This window comes from Apodemus sylvaticus, chromosome 1, assembly GCF_947179515.1.
Source record: "Apodemus sylvaticus chromosome 1, mApoSyl1.1, whole genome shotgun sequence".
In the NCBI taxonomy this organism is placed as follows: Eukaryota; Metazoa; Chordata; class Mammalia; order Rodentia; family Muridae; genus Apodemus; species Apodemus sylvaticus.
In genome coordinates this window covers 84750781-84766254 of record NC_067472.1, presented here as the reverse complement: position 1 = coordinate 84766254, position 15474 = coordinate 84750781, and the positions used below count along the sequence as shown (strand labels likewise).

The 15474-nt window shown below is 45.1% G+C and overlaps 1 protein-coding gene across 1 annotated transcript in view; it reads left to right on the top strand.

Annotated features, from left to right (window-relative positions):
* The first annotated feature begins 9589 nt into the window (after positions 1–9589).
* Positions 9590–15474, top strand: part of Otoa (otoancorin) — a 69953-nt gene continuing 64068 nt past the window's right edge. Inside the window, exons 1-6 of the mRNA XM_052175832.1 lie at positions 9590–9680; positions 10635–10663; positions 10756–10786; positions 10903–10930; positions 12656–12743; positions 15233–15364. Of these exons, the coding sequence (XP_052031792.1) occupies positions 9590–9680; positions 10635–10663; positions 10756–10786; positions 10903–10930; positions 12656–12743; positions 15233–15364 (399 nt within the window). The remainder of the gene's footprint in view (positions 9681–10634; positions 10664–10755; positions 10787–10902; positions 10931–12655; positions 12744–15232; positions 15365–15474) is intronic.

Below are 15474 nucleotides of genomic sequence, written 5' to 3'. Positions count from 1 at the left end.
ATGGATTCAGAAGGAAGGTTGAAAACAATTTTATTGAAAATTTAAGAGAAAAACAAAAAAAAGGGAAGGTGACAATCCCAGCAGCCACCAGGAGGAGAGATGGAGAAAGTCACTCCTTTAAGGTGCAAAATAGCTTACCCGGAAGGGACAAGCACCTCTGAGGATGGAAGTGGGCTAGTGAGCCCAGGAAAGGGCTCAATGTTCCGGGCTGCGCTATGGTCCCCAACAGCCCTTTGCCTGTGGGCCGTCTTCCACACATGCTGTGTTCGTTAGATGAGGCCAGCATTAGGAAGGCTTCCTCTGCAAACTGGCTTCTTTCATGTTGGTCTTGTCTAGCTTTTTCCACTCCCCTCTCACAGAATCACCTCTGGGGCGTGGCCTGCCTGGGAATCAGCCGAAGCGATGCACAGTTTCCTGTCTTCATCCTACTCGACAGCCTTGAGCTACCATCCATATACCCAAACACCTGAGTCAAACAGCTTATAAAGAGGAAAGGTTTATTTTTCATTCACAGGTTTGGAGGCTCCTCCGTGACAGGTTGGTGCCTGTGCTGAGAATGTTTAGTGGAGCATAACTGCTCATCTCACCTGCGGCAAGCCGGAGAGGAAGAGGGAGACTCTGGAATGCCACAATCCCCTCGGAACACATAGCCTTAGTGACCCAACCGAGAATATTTCCACAAAGGTTCCTCTCAAAACCTCCACTCCCTCCCATGGAAGATGTGCCATTCTGGCACAGGATGGAAGAGTGCCATCCTGGGAACCGAGCCTTTCCCGTGAGCTTGGGGGGGGGGGGGAGGGGTGGGAGATGCATCCAAATCACAGTTCCATCCTTCGCTCGTAACCTGAACAAATCTGAACGGAGCAAAGGTGTGATTTGCTGCCCCTCCATTTGAACATCAGCTGGCTCAGCAAAGGCATTTGCTGCCAGGCCTGATGACTTGACTTCTATCTCTGGAATCCACATGGTGAAAGGAGAGAACCAGCATCTACAAGCTGTCCTCTGATCTAAACACAAACCCTATTGCCTGCCCTTTGAGATAAATAAATAAATAAATGCAAAATTATTTTAAAAGATGAGGGCTCCTTAGAAAATGTGACAACACAGTTTCATCATCAGATTAAAAAATGGTAATAATTATTCGTTGAGATTTGTACACAGGGGCTCAAATTTCTCCAATTGTTTGTTTTCTTCCTTCTCTTCCTCTTCCTCCTCCTCTTCTTCATATGTTTTTTTATACTTCATTTTTAAATTTTTTTATTTTTTAAAAAGCATGTTTTTATAAAAAATGAAGTAAAACATTTTATGATAAAGTTGAAAATTTACATGGAAAATATTTCTGATAAAATAGAAGAGATATATAAAAAACATGCTAAAATTGACAGTTTTCATGGAGAATTAAAGAGTAAAGTGGTGGACATAAAAACACTGCTAAATTAATTGAAAAAGGAAAAAGAAATATTTTATGATAGAATTGAGGATTTATGTGGAAAATATTTCTGATAAAATTGTAGAAAAATGTAGAAGAACATGTTAAAATTGAAGATTATCATGGAAAAATTTATATAGATATAATAATGGTAGGCATAAAAGTATTACTAAGTTGATTGAAAGTGGAACTATAAACATCTTCTGATAAAGTTGAAGATTTACATGGAAAATATTTCTGATAAAATTGAAGAAATATATAGAAAAACATGTTAAAATTGAAGATTATCATGGAAAATTATACAGATAAAATGGTATGCATAAAAATAATTCTAAGTTGAAGATTTACATGGAAAATATTTCTGATAAAATTCAAGAAATATATAGAAAAACACGTTAAAATTGACTATTTCATGGAAAATTATACAGATAAAATGGTAGACATAAAAAACCTTTCTAGATTAATTGAATGTGGAATTAAAAACATTTTGTGATAAAATCAGAGATTTATATGGAAAACATTTCTGATAAAATAGAAAAAATATATAGAAAAAGATGTTAAAATTGAAGATTATCATGAAAAATAATGCAGATAAAATGGTAGACATAAAAAACATTACTAAATTAATTGAAAGAGGAATTACAAATATTTTCTGATAAAATTAAAAATTTACATGAAAAATATTTCTATTAGTCTATGTCTTTTTATTGGGGAATTGAGTCCATTGATGTTAAGAGATATTAAGGAATAGTGATTGTTGCTTCCTGTTATTTTTCATGTTATTTTTATGTTTGTGTGGTTATTTTCTTTTGGGTTTGTTGGAAGAGATTACTTTCTTACTTTTTCTAGAGTGTAGTTTCCCTCCTTGTGTTTTATGCATTTTGCGTTTTCTTTGACTGTTGAGTCAATGTTTTCTATGGTATCTTCAGCAACTGAGATTCTTTCTTCTCTTTCTTATATTCCATTGTTGATGCTTACATCTATGACTCCTGAATTCTTTCCAAGGTTTTCTATCCCCAGAGATGTCTCACTTTGTGATTTCTTTGTTTCTACTTCCATTTTTAGAACCTGGATGGTTTTGTTCAGTTCCTTCACTTGATTGTTTGTGTTTTCCTGTAATTCTTTAAGGGATTTTTATGTTTCCTCTTTAAAGGCTTCTGCCTGTGGCCCATGTTCTCCTGTATTTCTTTAAGGGAGTTATTCAAGTCCTTCTTGAAGCCCTCTATCAGCATTATGAGATACGATTTTAAATCCAACTCTTTCTTTTCTGGTGTGTTGGGGTATCTGGGACTTGCTGTGGTGGGAGAACTGGGTTCTGATGTTGCCAAGTAGCCTTGGTTTCTGTTGTTATGGTTCTCATGCTTGCCTTTCACCATCTGGTTATCTCTGGTGTTTGTTGGTCTTACTGTCTCTGGCTGGAGTTTGTCCCTCCTGTGGGCCTGCAAGCCTGTGTCTGTACTCGTGGGAGACCAACTCTCTTCTGGCAGGGTCTGTGCACAGAAGGCTGTGGAGCCACTTGGCTCCCTGGTGCAAATGGCAGCAGGAAGACTTCTGTCCCAGCTGCTCCACTAATCTTATGCCCTGTGTGTTCCTAGCTGTTCCCCTCAAGAGAGGAGGTGGCAATCTCACCTCCATGCTCACCCGCCTGGCTCCCCTGTGGGTTCTTCTTCATATTTTTTAATGTGGTAGGTAGCCAAGATTGGCCTTAAACTTGCTATATAATCAAGGAAGACTAATTTTGACCTTCATGTCTGTCTCTCAAGGGTGTGTGCCCAGTTCTCTGTGGGTGGGGCCATCTCTGGGTGTGTGTCAGCATGCTTGGCTTCTGAGGTCCTGGGAATTTAGCTCATGGTTTTGAGTTTGCTAGGCAAATGGACTGAGTTCACAACTGTAATTATTCTCTTAATATTATATTTGAATCAGAATTCAAGTTAAGCACATATAGGTGATGGATACATCTCTGAGGTCCACCCCTTCCACTTTCATTTGCCGAAGGAGCTAGCTTGTCTTGACAGTTTCTTCATCTTGACTGTGCTGTTGGTACTTAGGCAGCCTGGTATCTTGATGACCCAGTCTTGCCTTCCTCCAGCCCTACCATGTGCAGTTCCTTAAAAATCTCCTTTCTCTCTGTACTTATCTCTCTTTGATCTCATCTAGGTCTTGAGCTTGAAAATATGCTGGTTTCTGTGTGTGGATAACTTCTGTCTGAACCTCTCCTTCACACTGCAGACTTGAGTCCTGTCTTTCCCAGTGCCATCTGTACCATATATTCAATAAACCCCTCAAAGTTAGAATGATCAAAATGGAGTTCCAGGGAGTCTTCCATAAACTGGTGTTTGGGTGCTTTCCCCAAACTCCTTTTTTTTTTTTTTTAAACATGCGCTGACTCCACATCCTTGGCATCCTCTGTGGTGTCTCTCTTTTGTCCTTTACACCTGAATGTTTAGGCTTCACTGTTGAATATGCCTGGAACCAGCTGAGTTTCCTCAACCTCACTGCCTGGGGCTTGTCCTCAGCAACTCTCTCATCCTGGCTGACTCCCCTGGAACAGCCACTGTCCATCCAAGGAGTTCCACATGTTCAGGATCCAGTTAAAAGCCAGAGTAAGATGTTTCTGTGCTGGGCAACAACAGGATGTCTGAGAGGAGTCCCCGTGAGGATCCAGTACTGATGGTGTAGCAGAAGCCAGAGGCCTCCGACCAGACCAAGACTCATTGCAATGAACATTTACAAGCAAAGAAGTGTGGACAAAAGGGTGCACTGTGGGATGCACTGTGACACACTGCAGCTTCCACAATGAGATTTTTTTTTCTTTTGCAGGGGAGGTTGCAAGGGTGGAGGGCAGATACAAGGGATGGGGGGATGAGTGTGATTGGGGTGCGTGATGTGACATTCACAAAGAATCAATGAAAAGTTAAACAGTTCCTGTGTTAATGCCTTTCCAGTGGCCCCACCCAGCTTCACTGCCTTCCTTTCTCATTCTTGTGTGGTCTCTGGGACGAGGTGCCAATAAATCCTGCTCCTAACTCCAAAGGCCTTTGTTTCTACCTTTTTTTCTTTCTGGAACTTTCTTTTCCCAGATATCGCTGTAATCCATTCCTTCCTGCCTTCAGACCTTCCCTGCATACGTTACCATGGCTCCTGTCCCTTCACTGCTTCCGTTTCCTCTGTAACATCCATCACTGCCTGACAGAAACCGAGGTACTTGATTGCCTATTTATTTTATTCCTGGCTCCCCAGCACAGCAGCGGGGATACGGCTTTGCAAGCTGCCGCGTCCTCCGAGTGTAGAATAATGCCTGGCCCACAGTGGTGCTCAATAAGCATTTGATAAATGAATGCATAAAATAAACACGCAGCTATAAATGTGTACCTCGGCCATGCCTGGTGCTCTTACAGGGAAGTATTGCTTTCTCTCCCAGCTAATTGTTTGTCTTAGAGAATTCACAGAGGGCTACCTCCACGACTTGGGACTTATAATGAATTGGATGAGGCAGGCCAAAAGGGAGGAGGGATCATTACAAAGGACATTGGCCTGGGAAATATGACAACTGGGAGAGACACAAGGAAATAGGTGCTACGCCCACTAGTGGTTTTCTCTGAGGAGTAGAGAGAGTGGCACTGACAGGCATGGGCTGACACTTTGCAAACTGCAGCCTAACCTCCTCGCTTATGACAACTTGAGCTCAGAACTCAGACCAAAGCTCCATTCAAAACGACTCATTCATTTCGCAAAGGGCACCGGCAGGTGGGTCTTTGCCAACTCACCACAAACCAGAGTCACCTCGGAAGAGGGAAGCTCAGTTGAGGAATTACCTCCATCGTGTTGGCCTGGAGGTAGGCACAGCTCTGGGACATTTTCTTGTTAATGAAGTAGGAGAGCCCAGTTCTCTGTGGGCGGGGCCATCCCTGGGGGGGGGGGGCATCACTAGGCGGGCAGTTCTGGGTTCTGTAAGAAAGCAGGCTGAGCAAACCCCTGAGAAGCAAGCCAGTTAAATAGCACTCCTCCATGGCCTTTGCTTCAGCTCCTAGCTCCAGGTTCCTGCCTTGCCTTCCCTGGATGATAGACTGGGGGCGGGGGCAGTTGACCCTTTTCTCCCCAAGTTGGTTTTGCTCAGTATTTTATTATAAGCAAGCTAGGACAGTCCCACTTAATACCCCATTTTATAGCTGAGAAAATCAAAGTACAGAGAGGTGAAGCAAGTTGACTGACATCACACAACTAGTGAGTGGGCAGAGGTGCGAGAGAAACCAGATCATGTGACTTCAGGCCATGGTTTCTCTTTAGAGTTCCACGTGGGGGGGGGGGGTATGACTTAATGTTATCCACTGGTTTAAAACACACATTTCAGTGAAATTGGTAAGTGTGGCTTCTGTGCAATACCCAGGGCCATCTAGATATAGAAACCCCATCACTGGGACTGGAGAGGTGACTCAGCAGTTCAGAGTGGAACTTTCAGAGGACCCAGTTTGAGTCCCAGCAGGCACATGGCACTTCCCAACTGTCTGAAACTCCAGGTCCAGGGGCATCTGACACCCTCTCCGGCCCTCTGCAGGCACTGCACACATAATAGATATGGGCAAACACAAAAACACAAACCAACAATATGTAAACGAGATCTCCCTTGTCTTTCCTAAAGCTCATTTGCAGCGTGGCGTCCCACCACGCCCCAGAGTGTCCCAGGGGGCTCTCGACTTTATCACAGGTTTTTAACTGTCTTGGAGTTTCACAGAAAAGAAACGGCTGCAGTACATCTTTTTTTCTTTGAACCTGTGTGGGTGTGTGCAAGTGTTGTGGATAGCCCTGGGCTTGTATTTTGATGCTAATTTCACTCCTCAGAGGGGTTGCAGATGAGGAGTTGCCTTATGAACCTTCTCCCCACCTTAACTTTTCAAATAAAGGTTTGAGCCAATGATTGGACAGGAGGAAAGGAGAGGAGCTGAGAGTCTGGGGGAGGAGCTACGGGAGATCAACGGAGAGGTAGCAGAGAGAGAGAAGCTCGAGGCCTGGAGAAACCGCCTGTTATATGGGATAATATAGATGGAAATAGAGTAGTGTAGTGGGAGATCTGCCCAATCTAGGCTTGTAGCTTGTTTTGTTAATGAATTGAGTTGAACTTTCTTTTAAGGGGGAATTGGGTTGGAAACAAAGTAGCAACATGCATGCACACATGTAGCGGCCAGGAACTGACATCCGTTCCTTTCTCGGGCACTCTTCTTATGGTTGGGACAGGCTCTCCCACTTTCTTTGATCCTGGAACTTGCAAAGTCAGCAAAATTGTTTGGCCAGCAAACCTCCGGGATCTTCTTGTCTGAACCTCCGTTGCGCTGGGATTACAGGCATGTACCACCCCTTTTGGCTCTTACTTGGGTGCTGGGGCTCTGAACTCAGGTCCTCGTGCTTGTGTGGCAACCCATGAAGCCACCTTCCCTAGTCCAGTTTCTAGTTTTTTTTTTCCCACTCTGCATGTCACAAATATCCGTCCTTTGTTCTTTTTCCTGAGGACTATATGATTTCCTTTCATTTGGGTAATTAAAATTGTCTTACGTTTTTAAATACATGTGGATTGATAGGAAACTAAAAATGTGGAATGAAGTCTCACATGTTCTTCTCCTAATCTCTTCCCACAGTCCCTCTTGTGTAAGTACAGCACAGTATCAACCCAGGAGGTGCGGGTTAGGGTTAGGGTTAGGGTTAGGGTTAGGGTTAGGGTTAGGGTTAGAGTTAGGGTTAGAGTTAGGGTTAGAGATAGGGTTAGGGTTAGGATTAGGGTTAGGGTTAGAGTTAGGGTTAGAGATAGGATTAGGGTTAGAGATAGGTTAGGGTTAGAGATAGGTTAGGATTAGAGATAGGGTTAGGGTTATGGTTAAGGTTAGAGATACAGTTAGGGTTAGGGCTAGGGTTAGGGGTCAGGGTTAGGGTTAGAGATACGGTTAGGGTTAGGGCTAGGGTTAGGATTAGGGTTAGAGATAGAGTTAGGGGTCAGGGTTAGGGATAGGGTTAGGGTTAGGATTAGGGTTAGAGATAGGGTTAGGGTTAGGGTCAGGGTTAGGGTTAGGGGTCAGGGTTAGGGTTAGGGGTCAGGGTTAGGGTTAGGGGTCAGGGTTAGGGTTAGGGATAGGGTTAGGGTTAGGGCTAGGGTTAGGGGGTCAGGGTTAGGGTTAGGGATAGGGTTAGGGTTAGGGCTAGGGTTAGGGTTAGAGATAGGGTTAGGGGTCAGGGTTAGGGTTAGGGATAGGGTTAGGGTTAGGGTTTCCTCCAGTGACTATCCTGAGGCAGCTCTTCCCTGAGGCAGCTCCCTGTGGTGTAGGAAGGCTGTGGGAATTGCCCTGCTCCCGGACAAGTCCTGAGGGCTGTTCTGCCTTCTGTGGTTTCATTTCTCTCAGGCAGGAGGTAGTTCTATCCTTGAGGGATCCTTCCTCAGACCTCGTCTATGCAATTTGCTCCTCTCCATGTGCTCTTCCCTGTCTGTCTGTCCGACTGTCTTGGTTTTCCCCAGCTCTCATTCTGCCTGCGAGCTTGCCCTGTGGCTGGAGACTCAGGAGGTAACAGGAGCAGTCGGTGCTTGGCCTCAGTTTGACTGCATCTCCTCTTGGAGAGACCTTGGTTTCTGATTCCCGCGTTCAGTATCCTGAAACCATTTGTCACATATTTTGGTTGGTCTTCTAATTCCCTAAGGTAGTAGGTGTAACTTTTGCTCTGCCTTGTTTTGTTTTGAGACAGGGTTTCTCTGTATAGCTCTGGTGTCCTGGAACTCGTTCTGTAGACCAGGCTCTCTTCCAACTCACAGAGATCCACCTGCCTCTGCTTCCCAATTACTGGGATTAAAGCCGCCATTGCTGGGCTAGGTTTAACTTTTTTATTGCTGAGTGGTGATCTGTTGGTTCTTTTAAATAGATATGCTGTCTTTAACCTGTCACCTGTTGGACATTTGGGTTTTCATATTTGGCTGTTAACAAATAAGGTGGAATTCATCTTTGTTTTTATGTGTTTCCATTTCCCTTGGCAAACTCCAGACTGCACTTCTTTTCTTTCTTTCTTTCTTTCTTTCTTTCTTTCTTTCTTTCTTTCTTTCTTTCTTTCTTTCTTTCTTTCTTTCTTTCTTTCTTTCTTTCTTTCTTTCTTTCTTTCTTTCCTTCCTTCCTTCCTTCCTTCCTTCCTTCCTTCCTTCCTTCCTTCCTTCCTTCCTTCCTTCCTGTCTCCTCTCTCTCTCTCTCTCTCTCTCTCTCTCTCTCTCTCTCTCTCTCTCTCCAAGACAGGCTGCCCTTGTACTTACTGGGTAGCTGAAGACAACCTTGAATTTCTGATTTCTAGCCTTTCCTTCCAGAGTTCTGGGATGACAGGTGTGTACCTCCAATGCCAAGTCTATGGTGCTTGGCATAGAACTTAGTGTTTTGTGCATGCTAGGCAAGCTCTCCCAACAAAGCCACATCCTCAGCCCCTGAAATTCCTTGATCATAGCAGAGCAAGTATGTAATCTTGTAAGACTCTGGCCAACAGTTTTCCAACCACAACATGGCCGACATTCAGTGTTTCTGGTCTGCCTCTGTCAGTCACTTTAATGACTCTGTGTGTGTGTGTGTGTGTGTGTGTGTGTGGGAGGGGGGGTGTCAAACTGTGGGTTTATTTTATGTTATGCTTTATCGCAGGGATAATAGGAAGGAAGGTGACATGCGTGGGTTTAAGTTCTGAAAACAACCACCTGTCCTGTCTGCTTATTAAAAACCCGCTATTGGTGCATGTTTTGCACAGAGCCTTGTCGAATATGACTCATGTTTTGTGTACATGTTGGACATTTTTATATCTATTTTAAGAGGTTCACCTCTGTTTTCTGTTTGACCTGTTTTCTTACTGGATGGTAGGACGGCTCACATTCTGCATCTGGAGCTCATGTGAGAGATAGCGGAGTAGCACTTGCAAACACTCTTCTCTTCTGGGTGCCGTGGAACAGGGGTGGTGGTGAGCATGGAAATGGGGTGCTGAGGTCACTGGGAGAACAGTGAACGTGTCTTAGACATACCCTGCGATCATTACCTTACTTACAATGTTTTTGAGGAATTTGGTGTCTGCATGTCCCTTTTGCTCCTGAATAGTCTTCAATCTATTTTTAAGAGAAAATGAAACCTGAATCACATCTGTGCTTGACTTAACTGCAGGAGGATGTCTGTGGGGCCTGGGATGTACGCCCTTCTCCTGGTCCTCTTTCTGAGCCATGGAGGTGCGTGTCAGAGAGAGCTGAGCTCCAGGCAGGGTACGTCTGGAGGGAGGGAGGGAGGGAGGGAGGGAGGGAAGAAGGGAGGGAGAGAGAGGGAGGGGGAGGGGGAGGGGGAGAGAAGAGGGAGAGAGGGAACCAGAGAGAGTGCTTTTACATCTTCTACATATTTTAGGGGATGTAGCTGGCTATGTCTGTTTGGGTTATGATGTATTCCTGTAAGGGTGTGTGTGTGTGAGCATTTGCCTGTCTGTGGGTATGTGTAGGGCTTTTGGGGGGGTATGATACATGTTTTTTCTTATTTTTCTGAGTTTGTATTATTTGTCCAAATAAGTTCATTATGACATTTTCATGCATGCACACAATATACTTCAGTGGAATTCATCCCAGCACCCTCTCTTTCCCCCATTCCTCACAAGTCCACTAGATCCCACACATGAGGGAAGCTTGCAGGGCCTGTCTTCCTGAGTCTGTCTCATGTTGATTAACATGACGATCTCCAGTACTGTCGTTTCTCCTGCAAATGACATAACTTCATTCTTCTTTGTGGTCAGATGATGCTCCATCTGGTATATAAACCACATTTTCTTCATCAGAATTTGTTGATGGACTTCTGGGCTGTCCCCCCACCCTAGTAATTGTGAATGTTGCCACACTGAACATGTATGCATAGGTATCTCTGTGGTATGCTGCCTTAGCTGCCTCTGTGTGACACGGAGTGGATCATACAGTAGTTCTACTTAGGTTTTTGGGACACCTCTTTCCTGATTTCCGTAGTGGCTGGACAAGCTGACACTCCCAGTGGCAGCATGTAAAGTTTCTCAGTGGGGGGATTGTAAACCAAGGTTTTCTCACACTGGTCATAGTTATTGCATTGCTTACAACTCATGGGAAGCCTAAGTGGCTTTTGTTGGGTTCCTGTGGTAGCTACATTCGCCTTTATGAAGGCCATACTGTTCGGGTCTAGTCACATATCCAACGGCTTTCTTGCAGATTTACATCCATTGTTGCAGAAAATGGCGGTGAGTGCTCCAGTTCTATTTTAATCAGAATCTCCTCCACCAGTGTTGCCGAATTTGCATGTTATACTCGATGTTATCTCTTTGCCTTGTAGGAAGAAATAATAGAGGGAAGCTATCTGAATGGTAATGTCCCAGTCTGTCCCCATGTGTACCTTCTGAGACCTTCAAACAGAATACGGATGTGGTGTCTGTGGAATGATTCCCTTTAAAGCTGTTTCTCCATTTTGTCCCTACTGTAGCGTTACTGGATCTCACACTCTTTGAAAGGTAATCTGCCTCGGGGGTGTTGGAAGGGCTGGAGTTTTTTTCTAATAACCGTTAGACGGCAGAGCTTCCTACTTGAGAAAAGTAGTATGTGCTATTGCAAAGAGCATCAACCGATGTGCAGTGATTTAGTTGACACACTTGCTCCGGGAACACTATTCCTCCAGTGGCGGAACTTAAGACCAAGGTTCCTGAAGGGCGCCCGAGGAGGTGCTATTATTCCCCCCAGGGCTGGGACAGCAGCCTTGTTTACTACAGCCCTCAGGCTGGGGCTGCTTATTACCCTTCTGTGTAGAATAATGAAGCTGAGGCTTGGGGAAAGTGAACAGAGGCCACACAGCTGGGGTGTGGCAGAGCTGGGGTGTGGCCCTCAGCCAGCTGCCACTACTGTCCTGCTCTGTGCTGCTCAGGCCTGTGTGAGAGACTGGAGAGATGGGGTGCTGTGGCAGTGTGGCAGAAAGAAAGCTGTCAACATTAAATCTTCATATGCATTCTAGAAAGAGGAGAAAATGAGGGCCTCCGGTCCCTTGCAGAGGCAACCAATGGTGTCAAGGTGAAAGGTCCCTGCAGACATCGTCCCCATGAGAACTCCAGTAGGAGGTTTTAGATATATTCTCTCAGGCTACAACTTTATTTATTTACTTATTATAAGCCCATCCACCCATCCGTTTATCTACAACCAAAAAGAGGTTATAAAAAAGCTGCTTGTGCCAGAGGTGGTGGTGTGTACCTTTAATCCCAGCGCTCAGAAGGCAGAGGCAGGCAGATCTCTGAGTTTGAGGCCAGCCTGGTCTACAGAGTGAGTTCCATAATAACCAAGGCTATGCAAAGAAGTCCTGTCTTAAAAACAAAACCAAACCAAACAGCAACAACAACAACAACAAAGCTCTTTGTGGGGGCTGGGGAGGTGACTCCAGCAGTAAAGAGCTTGTCTCATGAGCGTGAGAACTTGAGTTTGACCCTTAGAACCTGCATGAAAGTTTTGGACATGGTAGCACATGCTTGTAATTTCAGTGCTGGGTCAGTACAGACCTGAAATTCTAAAGATTCGCTGACTAGCCAGTCTAGATGAATCAGTGAACTCTTGGCCAATGAAAGACCATGTCTCAATGATACTTGAGGTTGTTTTCAAGCATTGACATGCACACACATACACACACCCCTATATACACAATACATACCTGTATACATGTGCATACACATCTGTATACACACACACGCACACACATATATATATACACCTATATATATATATATATATATATATATATATACACCTGTATACCGATATATACAATACACATGTACATACACTCATGCATACCTGTATACACATACATACCCCTGTTCACACACCCCCCAGTATACACACATGCCCCCACCTGTATATACACACATGCATATATATATACACACTCCTGTATACACACATACTCCCCACCTATATATACACACACACACGCATATATATATATATATATATATATATATATATATACACACACACACACACATTTGTATACACACACACACACCTGCACATATACTCATGAATACACTTCCTCCCATGTTGCCAGGTGAAAGCACCTCTTACTTTTCAACCTAAAGTTGCCTAGCATCCTGACCCATTCCCACTCCCCTGTCTGAGCTCCAGGGCACACAGCCAGTACAAGAATGTTTGCAGAGGACCTGCACATTGACCTTTCTCCCATCTGTCTTTGCTTGAAGCTCCCATGTCTGGACTGCAGACCTGTCCCACAGAGTCCTTGCCTATCTGAACTCACGGAATGTGGCCTTCACCATTCCCAGCCTGCAGGTGTGTATGTGACACACGTTTCTACATTCTGCTACTGGTCACATTAGCACACATCAGTTGTGCACTGAGTAGAAACTGGAGGGACTTTACTGAAGTAAGAAGAGCAAGAGTGAATTAGATACGTTTTTATTGCTATAACAAAACCCACAAGTAAGGAAAGAGTTTTTGGAATGAAGGAATGGGTCGGCAGTTAAGAGAGCTTGCTGCTCAGCTATGAGAATAAGAGTTCAGATCCCAGCACCCGTGCTGGTGATTCACAAATACCCACAATTCCACATCCAAGGGATCTGGTGTCCTCTTCTGGCCTCTGCAGGCATTTCTACACACATGTGCACATGTGTTCACACAGACACGTGTACACACATACATCGACAAAATCAATCTTTTTTAAAAAGAAAGATTTTTAATCTACTTTATAGTTTAGGGGCTAACAGTCCCTCAGCACAATGCTGGTTCCTGCAAAGATGCAGCTGGTGTATACCCTTGATAGATGGCATTGTGACAGTGGGCACACCCATGAGAGGGAAGGATCACACGGGGATCCACACAGGAGTTTGGGCAGGGTTCATGGTCAAGCCCACTTTACTCCTCTCCTAAAATCTATCCAGTGTCTCATGGGAATTACCTCAGTTCCTTCCGAGGGCAGTGGTGCTATCACCTCCCACCAGGTGCCACTTCTTAAAGATGGCATCACCTCTTAATGTCACCTCCCTGGGGACTGAACTCCTGATGAATGAGCCTGGGAGAGAACCCACACCCAGCATGCATGTGCTTGTTGGTGACAGCAGTGGACATTTGGCTGGAGCATCAGAAGGGCATGGGGTTGGGGTGGGCTGGGACGATGACTGGGGTGTCTGGGCATGGCTGGTAGCTCAGGATGATACCCTGAGCACAGCATGGGAGACCCAGGTGTGTTATTTCAGCTCTCGTACACCATTACTTTGTTTAGAAAAGAAGTCACATCACGGGATAATGAGCAAATAAACAGTACAGTGCTTTGTTATTTCTCATTTTAATAAAAACAGAAGTATTAATAGACATTCACACCAGAACTGCACCCAGAGGGCTTCTTGATCACTATCTGCTTGCTCCCCTACCCATGGAGGGGCTGTTGGGCCCACAGTGCATCTGTCTTCATCTCTCCTAGCAATGTACTAAGCAGTAAGGAGCAACCTCTGTCTTCCTGACAGTAAGGTTTCCCACTAATGGTCAATGTATTGCTGCTACATTCATACCTTCATTCAGCATCTGTACAGTCTTGGTTGGTTGGCACAGTTGTAGACAGAGAATGAGGTGGGGAACCAGACATTACTCCCACCATTCTGAGGTAGAGACAGACATCAGGCAAATAAGAACTCATCAGGAGTAGAGAAACATGGCAGGCTCTACTGAGCACTTCTGTGCTAGGTGCCATCGAGAAAGCCAGAGACATTTAATCCTCACAGCACCCCACATGGTGAGCTCTGTCATGGGCTCTGTTTTCCAGGTGTGAACTCTGGGGCCCAGGGTATAGGATCACCAACTTAGCAAATACAAATATAGGATGTTCAGGGACTAGAGGTGTAGCTCAGTTGGTAGTATGCTTGCTGAGGGTTAATAAAGCTCTGAGCTTGACCCCTGGAATGTCAGGAAACAGGCATGGCACACACCCACGACCTCAGCACCAGGGAGGTGAAGGCAGAAGAATCCCAAGTTCCAAATCATCCTTGGCTGCACAGTGACTTGAGAAGCAGCCCAGCATACATGAAACCCAGGGTCTTGAAAGACAAAACACAACACTTAAATATACAATCTCTAATTAAGTTGAAACCCAGGTAAGTGTGAACCTGAAGATTTGCATGCATGTTATCTGTCTTTTATATGCAGTGGTTTTGCCCACAGGCATTATTTCACACAGCTCTCCCAGAGCGTATTTGTGTAAGGGATATTTAAGAAACCGAGGCTGGGCATACAGCTGTAACCCCAGCACCCGGGAGGTCAAGACAAGAGGAGTGTGGACTTAGGGTCAGCCTGGACTACATAGCGAGATTCTTATCCCTAAAGCTGAACAACAGCGGGAACAAAATCCAAAAGCTCCTAAATCAAAAAGAAAAACAAGTCCAAAAAAAAAAAAAATTGCAGAGGAGAGGCTGTCACGGCAGATTCATTCCGCCTGGGTTTTCTCCTGTGCTCAGCACTAGAGTTTGAATGTTAGGAAAGCAGAGATACTTAGCTTCCTTGCAGAGGCCAGCCTGAAATCAGGCTGACCACTGGAGCGGGAAAAGCATGCCCAGTGTTGTCTGTTGCATTTCCTAAGTGGACTTGGAAATCTGGCTTTTGTAAGGAATCCCCTGACTTTATAGCATTAGCTCCCACTAAAGCCCTCATATACAGGTGGCCTGCTGGCTGGCAGGCTCTGCAGAGGGCCAAGAAGACCTACTTGACTGCTGGCCCTGGTGCTGACCCACTGCTCAGTCTTCTGACCTCCATGACTGAATCTCCCTGCCTAGGCAGTCATGGAAACACACCTGGAACAGTATCTGTACCAGCCACAGAAGCTGCTGGAGGACCTGAGGGCCACTGATGCTCAACAGTTCCACACTGCCATGAAATGCCTTCTGGAGGACAAGTGGGGCCACCTGGTAAGGCGCGCTGGCACACCCCCCCCTCGAGGAGTGGAGGGGCAGTGGACATTTGCTGGATCAGTTTTGACTCCTTCATCTTTTCCCTATCACCACCCAGCTTGGACACT